This window comes from Phocoena sinus, chromosome 5 (assembly GCF_008692025.1).
Source record: "Phocoena sinus isolate mPhoSin1 chromosome 5, mPhoSin1.pri, whole genome shotgun sequence".
NCBI classification, from domain to species: domain Eukaryota; kingdom Metazoa; phylum Chordata; class Mammalia; order Artiodactyla; family Phocoenidae; genus Phocoena; species Phocoena sinus.
Window position 1 is genome coordinate 114736410 of NC_045767.1, and position 16472 is coordinate 114752881.

The following is a 16472-nucleotide window of genomic DNA, read 5'->3' on the forward strand; positions in this document are numbered from 1 at the left end:
GTCTTCGTTGCTGTGCGCGGGCTTTCTCTAGTTGCGGCGAGTGGGGGCTACTCTTCGTTGCGGTGCATGGGCTTCTCATTGCGGTGGCTTCTCTTGTTGCAGAGCGTGGGCTCTAGGCGCACGGCCTTCAGTAGTTGTGGCATGTGGGCTCAGTAGTTGTGGCTAGCGGGCTCTAGAGCGCAGGCTCAGTAGCTGTGGTGCACGGGCTTAGTTGCTCCACGGCGTGTGGGATCTTCCTGGCCCAGGGCTCGAACCCATGTTCCCTGCATTAGCAGGCGGATTCTTAACCACTGAGCCACCAGGGAAGTCCCATTGCCTGTTTTGACAGATGAGGAAATAGGTGCAGAAAAAGTTCAGAAACTTGCTGGAGGTTTAATTCTATGAAGTAGTGAAGTGAAGCAGTGGCTTCAGGGCCCTCCACTTCTAATCATCCCACCTTAGTGCTTTCTTAGGGCAGAAAACATGTCTACTATAAAACAGTTCACATTGCCTTGTTTGTTTGAACTAGCTTAAATTTTTTCTAGTAATCCAAACAAATGGTTGCTTTGACTTTTTCATTCCTTTAATTAAAAACTTCCTGGAGACTTAAAAGCCTCCTATGGCTGATGACAACAGTCCTAGGATTTCACCAAAAATACAAATAATTGCAGGTGTATGAGGGCCACACTGCCAACTCCTAGGGTCGTGGACCCAGTACGTTTCAATCTCCTGGACAATCTGGGGGTTTCACCTGGTAGATCTCCAAGCTGGCTGCCAGCATAGCTACACCACTTAACCCCTTGCATAACTGTCCTAGCAGGCAGCCCCAGGAACTCGGGGAAAGCAAAAAATAGCTGTCCACTAGGAACAAGGTGAGAAATCCTGACCTGAGTTCTTTATTCTTAGACAATTTCCAGTTATACTTCATTGCTGAAGCCTGATAGCTTTATTAATCTCCTCTTATTACAGCTCACTAATCACCACTGTGTATCCAGATCACCTGTGCCAGGAATGATAGCAGGTAAGAGAGAAAACAGAGTACGGGGGTGGGGGGGGTCAAAGAAAAGAGTGAGCCCATACTTGCATGGCAGTTATGTTTGCCAGGTATATTCAAACACATTTTTCTTCCAATAGATCCTCCCCTCAACCTGTGATGAGGACACAACGACATTATCTCCATTTTACAGATGAGGACACAGAGGTTCACAGAAGTGAAATGCCCTATAGCAAAGCATGCATGTGTGTTACAACGGAGGTCTTCCATTCAGGGCTTTCTACACTTACACCATGATGCTTCTGGAGACAGCAAGATGCAGCAGAAATTTCTGCTTGGTCATAGTTTGGGGAATAGAAGGGGCTGATAAATACCTCTGGGAAAGACGTACAAAAATGTACAGGAGAAACAGTGGCATCTATTTGGCCAGGGAAGAATCTGAGTCTCCTCAAATCTGTGTCCTTCGTGGGCAAACTCCATTTTGGGGGTGAGGTGGGGCTGAGAGAGAGAGAGGATGGGCTCATCCCAGTCACAAGTAGATGGCAGAAGCGATCACCCTGTCTCGCTGCAGTTTTAGTTCTCCTTCTTCCCCCAATGTTACATCCTTTCACATTCATCCTTGCATCCCCATCTGAAGTTTAGAAATTGGGACTTTGGGTGGACTGAGAGGCGTCCACCAATAATGGCCGCTGCAGACACTGCTCACACGAGAAAGCCTGTATGTTTAGATCTGGAATTCCAGGTTGTGCAAGTTAGCTTTTTCTTAATTTTTAAAGTTCCATATGTCTTTTCTTTTCTGATTTAAAGTGACTCTGCTCTTTTCATGATTCAGTCTCCCTGTCTCTGCAATTTAGGTTTTCAGTCATCTAGTTTGTTACGTTTGGCAAAGAATATTTGAGAAAAATCTCTCAAGAGAGTGGTGAACTTTATTAATTTTCAAATCTTGTGCGTGAAGAAAGGAAACAACACATTTTTAATCAAAGTAAGCAATAATGACAGGTTTATTTAAAATTTCCAGTAGAGAAAACCCACTAGTTTTGGAATAAAAGTACTCAATGTACGAGAGCGTAAGTGAATATAAAAGATTAGCAGAAGAAAAAGAAAACCAAACACAGTACAAAAAAACTTAAAAAGTTTGAAATGGATTTAAACGGAGATGTTCCTTAAATCCTCCAAATATTTAACAGAGTTACTAGGTTTGGCAAACAATTCACTTGAAAATTAAAGCCTATTTCTGTATTGTAAATTCCATAAAAACTCCTTATTAAATTCAAGCACTCCATACAATTGGTACTGAAACATACAGGCAGTCAATTTCAGAATAGTAGGAATTATTCATTTGCTCTCACAGTTGTATGAATTAACCAGCTGCATAACTGTTTTTTGGAGAGGATGGGACAGAAGATGGAAAAAAAAAAAAGGTAGGATGAAATCTCTAAAAAATTGAAACACAGCAAAATTCAGACATCAGTTTGTTTCTTTAAAGCAACAAACTGAATTTTTACAGTATATTCTACATTTGTCATTTCCCTCTCCCCCCGCCCCCTCCAATACTCCTAAATCCACTAGTCTAATCAATTCTTAACTTCCAAATATTCTGTACATATATATTTAGCAAAGAGCATATGCCTAACATTATTCTGACAGCATTATGGTCAGCATACAATTTTAGAAAGATTACTATGTATATCACCAAGATTAACCTTTACTTAAAAAAACGAACAAACAAAAACCATTACTAAACAAATAGTTTTAAAATATTATGAAAACCCATGTGAGAAGACTCCACATGGGCTCTAAACCTGATAAAAACACACGTCAGAAAGACTATCAATGCTCAGCTTCTGCCAAACGATGACCTTAAAGTGCCAAACACAACAGAATCTCTTAGGACCGTTTTTCCAATAGATGATTTGTCCCTGGCTTGGCCATCTCTCCTTTAACTATACACGAAGTCCTGCTAAAAGTATGCATTTTAGTTGATTTTACAATAGAATGTTACAATGTAAACTAAACAGGTTCTTATATCAACAGTATGTTACCCAGGTTTTTAAATTTCTGAATCCAACAGTTGGTCACAGAGGTCAAGTATTATCAAGGCTCCTTTGTCAGTTCAGATGGTGTCTGACTCATCCATCCTTCAAGTACATGCAAGGCTCAATAGTTTTCAAGAGGCAGAAGCCCGAGGCCGTTTTAAGACACAGATGAAATAGGATTATGAGGTGAACCCATCTGGGTAAGAACTTTATCCAGCCACTGGAGGGGGCCATGCAGATGGATCTCAATCCAGCAGGGGGTGCTAGTAACATCCTGGCGGTGGTATTCTGCTCCCCAACCCTAGAAACAACATGGGAGGTCATTTAACTTGTTTGACTCAGTGGTTAAACTTATGAAGTAAAAAGAGCTCACATAATCAGACACTCCGATTAAAGATCTGGTTCTCTCCACAAGACAAACGTGCACAAATGTGCACACATGATTTGGCAGGCAATTTCACAGCTCCCCAAAGGCCATCCATGGGTTCCAGATTAAGAAGTACTGGTCTTGGGGAATGAAAGTTTCAAACTACATTATAAGGCTGTTGTAATAAAGATACTTTCTAACTTTCACTTTTATTGCCCATTATCTCACCGATAATATTGTGACAGATGTTGTTAAATTCTCATTTCATCATCAAGAAAATAAGGAAAAAGGTATGTAAGACAAACTGACATTCTGTTTCTTCCTATTTAGCCACTGAAGTCTCTATAAACACAGAGCTTGACCTTTCAATCTCTAAGCAAAACTGGCAGGAGCATGTTAAGTATCCAAAAATCTATTAGTAACACCTAACCATTGCCTTGAATCAATTAGTAACACCTAGCCATTGCCCTGAATCATCTGTACGAGAGGGTAGCTTGCCAGGCATCTTCAGGATTACTGAATTAGGACATGAAAGCTGACAGAAGCAAGTCCCTGTACAAAAGAGAAAAATAGTTTTGCCATTGCAAAGATCAAAACCTCACTGGTATGGTGGATGATGGCATACAAGGGCCTGATAAACCCTTGTTTCCTGAGGGATGTCAGACAAGGCCAGGTTCTATTTATCTCTGCTATCTACCTACCCCAGGAATTTCAAGAAATGTATCTGAATATCAGAACTTTCAAGAGAAAGTTGTGATACATGAACTGCATATGTATAAACATCCATGCATTTGTACAGATATCAACAAACTGCTAAGTTTAATCAGAAGATTTATGTGCATGTTTCCTACATTAGATAGTAAGTTCTTTGAAGGCAGAGACCAGATCTTATTTATCTTTGATCTCAAACATCTAGCACAGTGACTGGCACAAAGCAGAAGCTCCAGAAACACTTGTTCAGCTGAAATGACCTGGATTTTTCAGACATGCGGAGTTTACTGTGCAACTAATTTATAAAGTATGTGTTTTATATTAAAGTCCAAAAATGATCACCTTTAAAAAATAGTACAAAATTGGCTATTAATATTAGTAAAACGTTCTATATCTTTTCTCTAGGATGCTAAGTGTGAGAGGGCAAAGTATGCAGTCCTTATGATAATAAAGAACGATGCTGTACCATGTGTAAATTTTTTGTTGATAATGTATAATAAAGTAGCTGCCCTTCGTCATGTCAGCAGGGGGTTTAAATAAGATGTTTATCTTTAACTCTCCAAGTCCAGCTTCCTAGCTATGTCCATTATAGCCTTATAACCCTTCATTCCAATACTTACCACTTTATATTCTAATTAAAAACAGACTGGGCCATCAGCATCTTGAAGCTAGAGACTTTAGGTGCTTTTTCATCTCTGTATTAATTCTCTGGAATGGTGCTAAAAATGTTCGCTGAATAAATGAAATCTAATACATTTTTAATGCATATCTTTGCATTATAAACACTTTTTATCAGCGTAACGGTGGTTTTTACTTGTGTAAAAGTCAATACTTAAAAATGTGTAAAAGTAGGACTTCCCTGGTGGCGTGGTGGTTGGGAGTCTGCCTGCCAATGCAGGGGACCCAGGTTCGAGCCCTGGCCTGGGAAGATCCCACATGCCCTGGCAACGAACAGTAGCTTCTGCTCTCCACAGCTAGAGAAAGCTCGCATGCAGCAGGGAAGGCCCAACACAGCCATAAATAAATAAATTAAAAAAAAAAAAAATGTGTAAAAGTAAAATCATTAAAATTGATTGGGTAATCCATAAGAAATAAGTTTGAGGAGAAAGCCAATTACAGCATTGGAGTCATAAATTCTCCTAGAGTGGTCCTTCAATAACAATAGACTTATCAAGGGACCTCAGTAATGATCACCACAGTTCCCCACTGCAGCCACCCTTTTTTTTTTTTTTTTTTTTTGCAGTACGCGGGCCTCTCACTGTTGTGGCCTCTCCGGTTGCGGAGCACAGGCTCCAGACGCGCAGGCCCAGCGGCCATTGCTCATGGGCCCAGTCGCTCCGTGGCATGTGGGATCTTCCCGGACCGGGACACAAACCCATGTTCCTTGCATCGGCAGGCGGACTGTCAACCACTGCGCCACCAGGGAAGCCCGCAGCCACCCATTTTAAAAATAATGAACGTGGGGATCAGGAAGGAATCCGGGTCCTTAATCACACACACACACACACACACACACACAGAACTAGAACCTGGATCTCCTGACTCTCAAGAGGTCTTCTTTCCTCCATATCAATAAAAACAACAAACACAAACAATGCTGGCAACTCACTGTCCTCATTTTAAAATTCATTTCAGTCAAAATGCTAAGTCAAAAATTAAACAGTTCACATTACTAATGGATGAGAAAGCTCTTTGTAGTCTCATAGGTACATAGCATATAGGTAAACCTCTTGAAAAGGTAAAAAAAAAACCTCCTTCAATACTAAAAAGTTCTGGACTCAGCTATAAGAAACTGTTGAATTGTGTTTCAAGAAAACACACTGAAAACCTGCTAATGTGACTCAAAGAAGTAGGGAAAAAATGATATTCAGGGAAAGACACCTTTGACGTAAAGGATGATTAACAAAGTAAGGTTCCAAAGTTACCCTCTGTAATAAATACAGCACAGAACAGGTTTAACAACAAGTTCTGTGAGCTTCTGAAGAGAGGATATGAAAGGTGACTGCCTCGCCCAAATATATAATTAGTTTTGTTTCTCAGAGTAACAGAGGAGGAAAATCTATCTTTGAGGATTCAGAGCCAAGTCAGTCAGCCACTAGAATAAGTTTCTGACTCATAAATTTAATCAGACATATGAGTTTCTTTTTTCCATTTTGATGGCATCTTAAAACTTTTTATTTCTCAGAGGCAGAAGAGGAGGCAAAAAAGAGATCAATTCTTGTGAGCGACATCTGTAACCTTCACCCTCCTCGAACCTCACAGCACAATCCTAGCGCAGAGGCAAGGGCCTTATTAACTCTTGAAAAGAAGAAAATCGGGGGAAGGGGGGCTGGGATGTAGTGAGAGAGTAGCCTTGCCATATACACACTATCAAACGTAAATGGATAGCTAGTGGGAAACAGCTGCATAGCACAGGGAGATCAGCTCGGTGCTTTGTGACCACCTAGAGGGGTGGGATAAGGAGGGTGGGAGGGAGACGCAAGAGGAAGGGGATATGGGGCTATATGTATACGTACAGCTGATTCACTTTGTTGTATAGCACAAACTAACACAACATTGTAAAGCAGTTATACTCTAATAAAGATGTATTAAAAAAAAAATAAGGATGAGTGTCATATGGGACAGAGCCACCCCCAGTGGCACTCATACTAGATCAGTGCATCCCTTGCCCACCCATATGTACCTGAGAATAAATTACTGTTGTTTGGAAAAAAAAAAAAAAAACCAGAAAATCACAAGCTTTACTGGAACCACTAAAAAACTGACCAATCAAAAATAAATCTCAGTGATTAACTTTTACTCTCACACACAAAAAAGACCACCTGCTTATTGTTGAAACAAAAGTAACAAGTGTCACCGTCCTAAAAGTACTAACAAGCATAGCATTAAAAAAAAAGAGGGGTGCGTTTATAGAACTGATCTCTGGGAATTCCCTGGCGGCCCAGGGGTTAGGACTCTGCGCTTTCACTGCCAAGGGTGAAGGTTCAACCCCTAGTCAGGGAACTAAGATCCCTGAAGCCACGTGGCACAGCCAAAAAATAAATAAACAAAAAAATAATAAAAAGAACTGATCTCATAAGACAACCATGCATTTAAAGCATATACTTTATATATATATACATAATAACATATTCTAATAGTATTACAATAGCTAAAATGGTGCTACTTGAATAAGGGAAAATTATTAAAGCCTGCTACTACTAACATTCAACACAAACACTCCTATATTCCAATGATACTTTCCTCATAGTTGACATCCTTGTTAAAGGTTAAAAATGTCTAGATAATAAGTTGGTGTCTATGGACACATATCGAGAGGATATAGATTTACATATAACATGGGAGTGCATTAAACCCTGACTAGAGGAATCAGAGCTCACCTACCTTCACAAAGCTCATGCGAATAGTACACATTTTTGTGAGCTCATAGACTGTCTCGAAGCCATGGTTCACAGACTGTGCCAGTAACTGAGCAAATTCTTGGTTGTTAAAAATTTTCAAACTACACCCACTAGGGATCTTGCAAACAGTAGTGGGATGAAATCCATGATGGTAGTTGCAGTTCCGACTCTGCACAAAGATACTACTGTCACTGAGGCATTCAGCATATACCTCGCCTCCGACATAATAAAGATGAACTCCTGCAGGGAGACAAAGCATAGAGTGTGGTCATTATCGCTTTTCACAGCTGAAAAGCATCCATGTAGCTTCAGAATGTAAATTTACATGGTTGATTCGATAAATAGACATTCTCCAAGTCTTGCACAATTGATAAAATCTTAGTTAACTGTATTAGTTAATACAATGTCCATATGTCAACACGCACGTCTAGAAGGTTGCAGGAAATAACACAACAAAGTCTCTTAAAAATAAGTAACAGAGTGCAGCAATTTCATTTTGAAAAGCATTTAATGCCTATTTGGCCATGGATTGAGAGCAAATTCTCACTTTAAAAACATAGCACAATAAAGCTGAACTTGATCATGGGATCCTACGCATATTCGTTATATAAGCTCTCTTGTATTTATTTTGCAGCTAAGCTTTTCAAAAAATTTTAGGGTAGGGGAAGGGAGGATCGGGAGGAGTAAAAGAACTAGAAAACCACAGGTGGAGGAAGTACTGCTGAGAAGTGTAAGATGTAAGGTCCAGGGCTTCCCTGGTGGTGCAGTGGTTGAGAGTCCGCCTGCCGATGCAGGGGACGCGGGTTCGTGCCCCGGTCCGGGAGGATCCCACATGCTGCGGAGCAGCTGGGCCCGTGAGCCATGGCTGCTGAGCCTGCGTGTCCGGAGCCTGTGCAACGGGAGAGGCCATAGCAGTGAGAGGCCCACGTACCGCAAAAAAAAAAAGATGTAAGGCCCAGGGGGAAAAAAACCTAGAAAAAGTAATTCATACTGTGTGGAATCTGATCTCACTCAACTATTATCTGCTCCAAACTTCTTCCTGTGAGATCTAGAGTGCCAGGAGTATAGGAAATTGATCTTACCCAGCCTTTTTTTTTTTTTTTTTTTTTTGCAGTACGCGGGCCTCTCACTGCTGTGGCCTCTCCGGTTGCAGAGCGCAGGCTCCGGATGCGCAGGCTCAGTGGCCATGGCTCATGGGCCCAGCCGCTCTGCGGCATGTGGGATCTTCCCGGACTGGGGCACGAACCCATGTCCCCTGCATCGGCAGGCGCACTCCCAACCACTGCGCCACCAGGGAAGCCCCTTACCCAGCCTTTAAAAAAAAATGAAAGGGGAAAAAACCACTCTGACAAAACCCCACACCATTATAGGCCAGCCAGCAAACAGTCACATCCCACGTGGCTTTCAGTGATGGACCTTGCAGGTAACTCTGGCAAAGCTTAGTCAATGCTAGAACCTATTGTCTCATCCAAAATACTATGTGCTCATATGTGGAATCCAAAAAAATCAATAGTACTGATGAGCCTAGGGGCAGGGCAGGAATAAAAGACGCAGACGTAGAGAACAGACTTGAGGACACAGTGGGGGGAAAGGGAAGCTGGGACAAAGTGAGAGAGTGGCATGGACATATATACACTACCAAATGTAAAATGGATGGCTAGTGGGAAGCTGCTACATGGCACAGGGAGATCAGCTCAGTGCTTTGTGACCACCTAGAGGGGTGGGATAGGGAGGGTGGGAGGGAGACTCAAGAGAGAGGGGATATGGGGATATATGTATACGTATAGCTGATTCACTTTGTTGTACAGCAGAAACTAATACAACAGTGGAAAGTGATTATACTCCCATAAAGATATTAAAGAAAGAAAGGAAAAAAATGCAAGTCGAGCTGATGGCTGTGTCTACAGGGCTGTCGTGATTTGAGTGAACTAAAGTATTTTAGAGAAATGAAAAAAAAAATACTATGTGCTGTGTTGATATGTATACACAATGGCTAAGACTGCTGTAACAATTAAATAGCTGCTGGAGCAGAAGCCCATTTTTCTGCCTGATGTAGAGAAAACAATTTAAGGGTGTGTGTGTGTGGTTGCTACTTCTTTCCTGATTATAAAAATGAGGAATTTTCATTTTAGAAAATTTAGAAAGTAAAGCAAAATATAAAGAAGCAGAAAACATTATCACTCCTTTAGTGGCCCAGAGGCAGTAACTGTGAATACACATCATATTCGGTCTTGAGTATCATTAAACTTTCTTTGCAAACATTTAACATATCTCCACCACTGAATGACTACAACAATTTATTTAAAGGATTCTCCCATTATTGGACCATTCTGTTGATACTAATTTTCTGCTATGATAACAATGCCATGATGAATGTCTCAGCATAATTTTTGATAATATTGTTAGGAGCGATTCCTGGAAGTTATGTCATTGGATCGAAGGCTCTTGATTCACTTTGCCGGAGCGCTTGTATCAATATACACTCTCTCCAGCAGCAGATGAGTGCCTTTCTCACTTCACCCGTGCCAGTACTGAGTCTGAGTTTAAAACAACAACAAAATTCCCCTAATTTATAGCTGGAAAACAATATTGTTTTAATTTGCACGTAAGCCTTGATACGCTCTCCTCTGTTTACTAGCCATCTGTGTTTCTCTTATGGATTTACTGTTCATATTTCTTATTTATTCCTCTGGGGTTCTAGTATTTTTATTATTTTTTTAATGAGCTGTGCATATAGGAAAGATATAAATAATTTATTTCTTATTTGTTTCCCCGTTAGTCCTTTGTCTTTTAATTTTGTTCACGGTACCGTTTTTCTTTAACCTACAGAAATTTGAAATCTTTAAGTAGACAAATCTCTTGCAATCTTTCTGTTGCTTTTTTATGCTTAGAAAATCTCTGCCACTCTTTTTTTTTTTTTTAAGCATTTTCCAGTCTATCTCATCCTTTTTTTTTTTTAAATTTATTTAATTTTTTGTCTGTGTTGGGTCTTCCCTGCGGTGCACGGGCTTTTCTCCAGTTGCAGAGAGCGGGGGCCACTCTTCATTGCGGTGCATGGGCTTACTGCGGAGTAGTTATGGCACGCAGACTCAGCCGCTCCGCAGCACGTGAGTTCCTCCCGGACCGGGACACGAACCCGTGTCCCCGGCATCAGCAGGCGGACTCTCAACCACTGCGCCACCATGGAAGTCCTCTCTGCCACTCTTGATCAATATATGTTCTTCTAGCTTTTCAATAGCTTGCCTTAAAAAATAATTCAACTCACTAATTCATTTGCATATGTGGAATGGGGCAGGGTTTCTACCCCCAGCCTCCCCCCAAAGCTAACTTTGTTATTGCAGGACCACTGGAAGACTACTAATTTGTTATGCTTCACTTATCATACATTAAATTTTTAAATACAGTATAGTCTGAGTTTACTTTATTCTATTGTTCTCTCTACACACCGATTTAATTGTAGTTTCATAATCTTTCATTAATCGTCACCTTGAGAATTTTTTCTTTACTCTTCCATTAAAAAAATTTAGCTATTTTCACTTATTAATCCTTCTGGGTAATATGCAGAATACATCTTCCAACTTTCAAAAACAAAACATTGTGATTCTGACACGGACTGTTTAAACTATGAATTAAATTAGGAAGAATGAATATCCTTAAACTGTTCTCACAATATTAAGCCTTTTCTTTAAGGAACACAGACTACCTATTTATTATTCAAATTTTCTTTCGTTCTCAGTGAAATTTGGTTTTCTTTACATAATTCTCATATGTTGCTGGTTCAGATTATTTACGCATTCTGTTGCTACTGAGAATGTAATTTTCCTCTCCATTGTATTTTCTAACTGGTTATTGTCAGATTAAAGAAAACTGATATATAATTTCTAAAAATAGAGTCGAGGCATCTGGAACAATTTGAAATAACAGCATTCCCAGAATCCTTATTTTCTTCCTAATTGTTAATAGGAATGTTCCAGAGTACAATGGCTTTTTACTACATTGGAGTAATGGTCAACTTTAGAATATAGTGAAAACTATGTCCCTCTGTTCCAAATGTATGCAAAATTGGGTTTATATACAATTTCAGGGGTTTACAGACCACAGAAAGATACCCATACGATATGAACCTGAGTTCTGACATTTCATCATTAGATGTGTAGTTTAGGCTTATTGTTTTTCCTTAAGCATACTAAGGAATTATCTATCAGTTCCTGTTTTAAGAGTTGTTTTTGTTTCCAGGATTCAATGTTAAACTTCATCTCAAATGTCTTTTAAGCACCTATTGAATAACCTTTTAATTTGTTCTAAATTTCATAGTAGGTCATTTAAAAAAAAACGTTTACTCTGGAAATAATTTCAAAACTTACAGAAATAGAACAAACAACAAAGAAAAACAGAAGAACACCCACACAACCATTCTCCAGATTCACCTGCTGGGACAGTTCACTCCATATGCTTCATCATGGGTACCTCTGTCCTCTCTATTCTTCCACACACACCCTCATATACACACACATAGGTACATACATGTATACATTCGGACACAGGATTGTTTTAGGTGGATAGATATCTCTATCTATAAACATAAGATACATATATAATTTCCTCCTGAACCATTTCATCATGGTCCTTTACCCCTACATACTTAAGTGTGTATTTCCTAAGAATAGGGGTCTTCTCTTACAAGCCACAGCATAATCAGCAATGCCACTGCATTTAACACTGATGTAATACTTCTATCTTATCTACCACTCATATTCTAATTCTGTCTGCTGACCCCAATAATGCTCTTTGTAGTACTTTTCCCCTGTCTGCTGCAGGATCACGTCCAGGGGCAGATTATTACATAGAGCTGTCACGTTTCTTTAGCCGTTTTAATGTGGAACATTCTCACACCTTTGTCTTTTGACATCAGTATTTTGGAAGAATACAGTCCCTTCTCACCCTTTGTGTCTGGGGTCTGTCTGAAGGCACCCTGAGATTCGATTCAGATCTGCATGCTCAGCTGGATTTCTGTGTAGGTGACGTTACTCCCTCATCGGAGCACCACAGCTGGAGGTTCACGACCTCCATCTGCCTCTCACTGGCGACGATAATTCCCATCGCCTAGTCAAGATGTTGTCCAATTTCTCCACTAAATAGTTACTGATTTTTATTCTCCCATGTCAGTAATAGGCAGCCTGGGAGGAGATACTTAAAGACCATGAAAATATCCTGATTCTCATAAAAAGTTCTCTCTATATTTAGCATCACTGACTATTCTTGCCTGATGGTTGCAAAATGGGGACTTTCTAACGCCACCAACTCACTCTGCATTTACCAGTCAGCCTTCCCCATTCATTTATTTATCTATTATCGGCATGGACTTATGAATTACTATGGTTTTCCAGTGGTTTAAAACTCACTACTGTATTTAATTATTTTGGTGCTCGAACTATCCCAGAGTTGGCCAGTGGAAGCCCCTCCAAGGTAGCTCCTGGGAAATGCCTCCATCATGTGCATAAGTATCTGTTTACTTTCGGACATAACAGAACGTTTCGGCTCAGCTTGCATCTACCTGTCTCAGCCTTGGAGTCAGCCCCTTTCTCCAAAAGCCCTGGTTCCTCTTAGCAGCCATGGAGTTAAGAGATGGTGGTCTGAGCACTGTACGTGCGTATCACTACTGGGTATCTTTGCCTCTTGGCCCTCTCAGCAGACAGATCAGGAACTATATGCACGCAGACACGCGTCCACATATGCCTTCATACACGTGCACACACACACGTGCACAGCAGTACACAAACATGCATGTACACATTATTAAAATCACGATCTCACACTGATACCTCCACAGGGTTTATTTTTTACCCCCCTCCACACTTGTATGTCTCTTTTTTTTTTTTTTTTTTGGTACGTGGGCCTCTCACTGCTGTGGCCTCTCCCGTTGCGGAGCACAGGCTCCGGACGCGCAGGCTCAGCGGCCATGGTTCACGGGCCCAGCCGCTCTGCGGCATGCGGGATCTTCCCAGACCGGGGCACGAACCCGTGTCCCCTGCATCGGCAGGCGGACTCCCAACCACTGCACCACCAGGGAAGCCCTGTATGTCTCTTCTTATTCCACAGTGAAAACCCAGGTTTACCCCCAACAACCACACATTTAGTCATTTGCTTAATATTATAATCCATCTTAAAATTTCATAACTGTCTCCTTCATACTGCCACTAAATAATCAAGTCTATTAAAAAGAGTTCAGGATTTGTTTGCAGTCGCTCTACCTTACCTGGCTCAGGCTGAGGTTCTATAGCCAAATACTATATATTCATAAGTTATTTTGAATTAGTTCTTTTTTTTTTCCCCAGTGGGTCATGGTATTCATTTGAAATACATTCAGTTTACTTGTTTTCATTTGCTTTTTGCTTTTAGTTTTAGGTTGTAAAGAATTTAACAGCTATTTCATTCTTTGGCAAAACATGTGATAGAATGGTGTCCCCAGACAGCAAATCACTATTCCAGCTATAATTATTATGAGTCAGGAGACCGCAAAAATCACTGATTGGAAAATGAAGAACTTCCTGATAATACAAATTGAAAAAATATTTATAGACCGTACCGGCAAGTATATATCATCTGGTATTGACTCCAGGAACGACTGGTGAGTTCTGGGGGAAGAGGGACACGACAGACAAACATTTGAGAGAGGTTCCAGTGAAAGCTCACCTTTCCCGATATGTCGCCTAGTGTTTTCGATAGTGGAATTCCGGTTGACGTTGGAGAGCAGCCCAAGGCAGAAACGGTTCTTGTTGTTGGAAGGATCGGTGAAGCCATCCACCAGCACGCTCGTGGAGGAGGCGTGGAAAGCTTCGCCCACACGATTATTGAGCTCATAGTAGACAATAGAGCACCAGTGTTTTGGTTCCTCGTAAGCAACTGCTTGAACATCTTTAAGAAAGAAAAGCTTAGAGTCAACCACGGTGAGTGCCCCGGGCTCTCAAAAACTGGAACTTGTGTGGTGAAGTTGGCTCAGGGTCGTGGAATGAAGATGTGAAGAAGCCACTGCTATGATGATGTATAGAGTTCATCTCTGATCTCAGAAGCAGGTACTCCTTGCTAAGTGCGACATTCACCTTTCACTGGAAGATATTTTCTCCAGTGGCCATCAGGTAACCAAGACACTGGCTAAGCAAGCACACGAACGGCATGTGCTGAACGCTCTGTAATTCACCAAAATGGAAATGACCCCACCACTGACCCTGGCTCACCAGCTAAAGAGACGCAACAAGTGGCAAGTGAAAAAACAAGGGCGGAGAGAACAATAGAGGACAGGAAATGTGCCAAAGGTGCTGGCACAAAGAGGAATTACTTTGGACAACGCCTCAGTATGCCGAGGCTTTTTCAAAGCAATGAAAATCAGTTTCTAATTATTGATAAGAAGTTACCTTGCTTCACATTCGGTTGCCAATAACTCTCACAGCTACAGCTTTGCTCCAGTCCTCAAGCTCAGGAAGAAATCCTGCCAGCTGGCCATTCTTACAGGATGAATCCTATCTCTCTCATCCAGATTTCATGCTAACTTCCTTATATTTGCTTTAAGTCATGCAGAGCAGGTGTGTTTTGTCTCTCCATTCCCAGAATGGGCCAACAATGGAAATTACCCAGCTTTACCGACAGGATGCAGCTTGTTAAGTCAAATCTCTTAAGACTAACAAATCTCCAAACAGAACATGCTTCTAAACATTTGCAACTAAAAAGTTCTAAAGATAAGTTCCTTCTGCAGTAAAACCTCTTATACCAGTGCTTTAGCAATTCCAGGAATACAAACCATATGTATCTAGTATGCCGATATGTAATGATCTGAGGTTTATGAAGTGTACAATCTTAAAAAAAAAAGAGAAAATCCACATTGCAAGCACGAACTCTAACTGTTAAGGGAGAATGACCTCTGCGTTCTTAACATCAACCTCCACGAATATTAAAATGAGCTTCACTGTAGAATTCGGTAAAGAAAATAAGGAAAATGATCATTAAGAAAATCCACACATACAGTAACCGCTTTATACACTTAAGCAGGTAAGCTGAACACAAACATACACCATCTTCCCTGTTTGCTAAGTGTTATCCCATGTCAATAAGCTGTATTTCAAAGAGCAAAGTTTTAGTGATTTACAGGTGCCAAATCTTAAAGAAGACTGCAACATCATAAAGAGAAGGCTTTTTTTTTTTTTTCCGGCTGTGCTGCACGGCAGGCGGAACTTCCCCGACCACGGATCAAACGCGCACGCCCTGCACTGGAAGCTCGGAGTCTTAACCACTGGACCATCAGGGAAGTCTAAGAGAGGGCTTGAACCAGCTATCAGGATTGCTCACAGGACTATTCACCCAGGTTGGAGGCTGACAATTGTTTTTTCTGTAAAAGGCCAAAAAGGTCTTGGGGGCCACGTGGTCTCTATGGCCCCTATTCAACTGTGCCCTAGCTGTGCAAAAGCAGCCACAGATAATATGTAATAAATGAACACCGCTGTGTCCCAATAAAGCTTTATTTACAAAAACAGGGAGCAGGCTGAAGTGGCCCATGGGCTGCAGTCTGCTGACCCCTGCTCCAGGAAAACCACCAAAGTATAACGACCACAAGGCCAATAGCCCGTCCTCATGAAAATATTAAGTGTAAACTTATTCTAATGGGGAAAGAATTTTAAGCCATTTAAAGGAAAAATTTTAAAGCAAATTGAAGGTCTGTTTCCTGAAATCAGACATTTTGGGCTTAGCCACCATGGCTGCAGGTCCACAGGCTTATAACTGTTTCACAGTGCTGTGCCCATTCTCTCCTGCTATTCTGTTCCCCAAATACACATTCCAAGGATGTGTGAGACAGGAGTTATTTTCCCCAACCAAAATCTTTGTCAACTCATAATTTTATGTTTGAGAGTATATTCTAGAGATTATCAAAATACAGAGCTACTAAAAAAGATGACAGACGTAGCCAATAAAAAAGATATAAGAAATGTTGACAG

The 16472-nt window shown here is 40.9% G+C and overlaps 1 protein-coding gene across 7 annotated transcripts in view; it reads right to left on the reverse strand.

The window, feature by feature from the left end:
• Nucleotides 1-1943: 1943 nt before the first annotated feature.
• SMAD1 (SMAD family member 1) overlaps nt 1944-16472 on the reverse strand; it is a 78574-nt gene continuing 64045 nt past the window's right edge. For 6 of the 7 annotated variants that reach the window (XM_032633081.1, XM_032633080.1, XM_032633085.1 and 3 more), the window contains 3 exons: nt 14182-14403; nt 7472-7728; nt 1944-3310 (listed from right to left, as the gene is read on the reverse strand). In XM_032633081.1, the coding sequence (XP_032488972.1) occupies nt 3167-3310; nt 7472-7728; nt 14182-14403 (623 nt within the window). In that variant the 3' untranslated portion in view covers nt 1944-3166. The remainder of the gene's footprint in view (nt 3311-7471; nt 7729-14181; nt 14404-16472) is intronic. The other variant, XM_032633079.1, reaches the window with a different exon arrangement.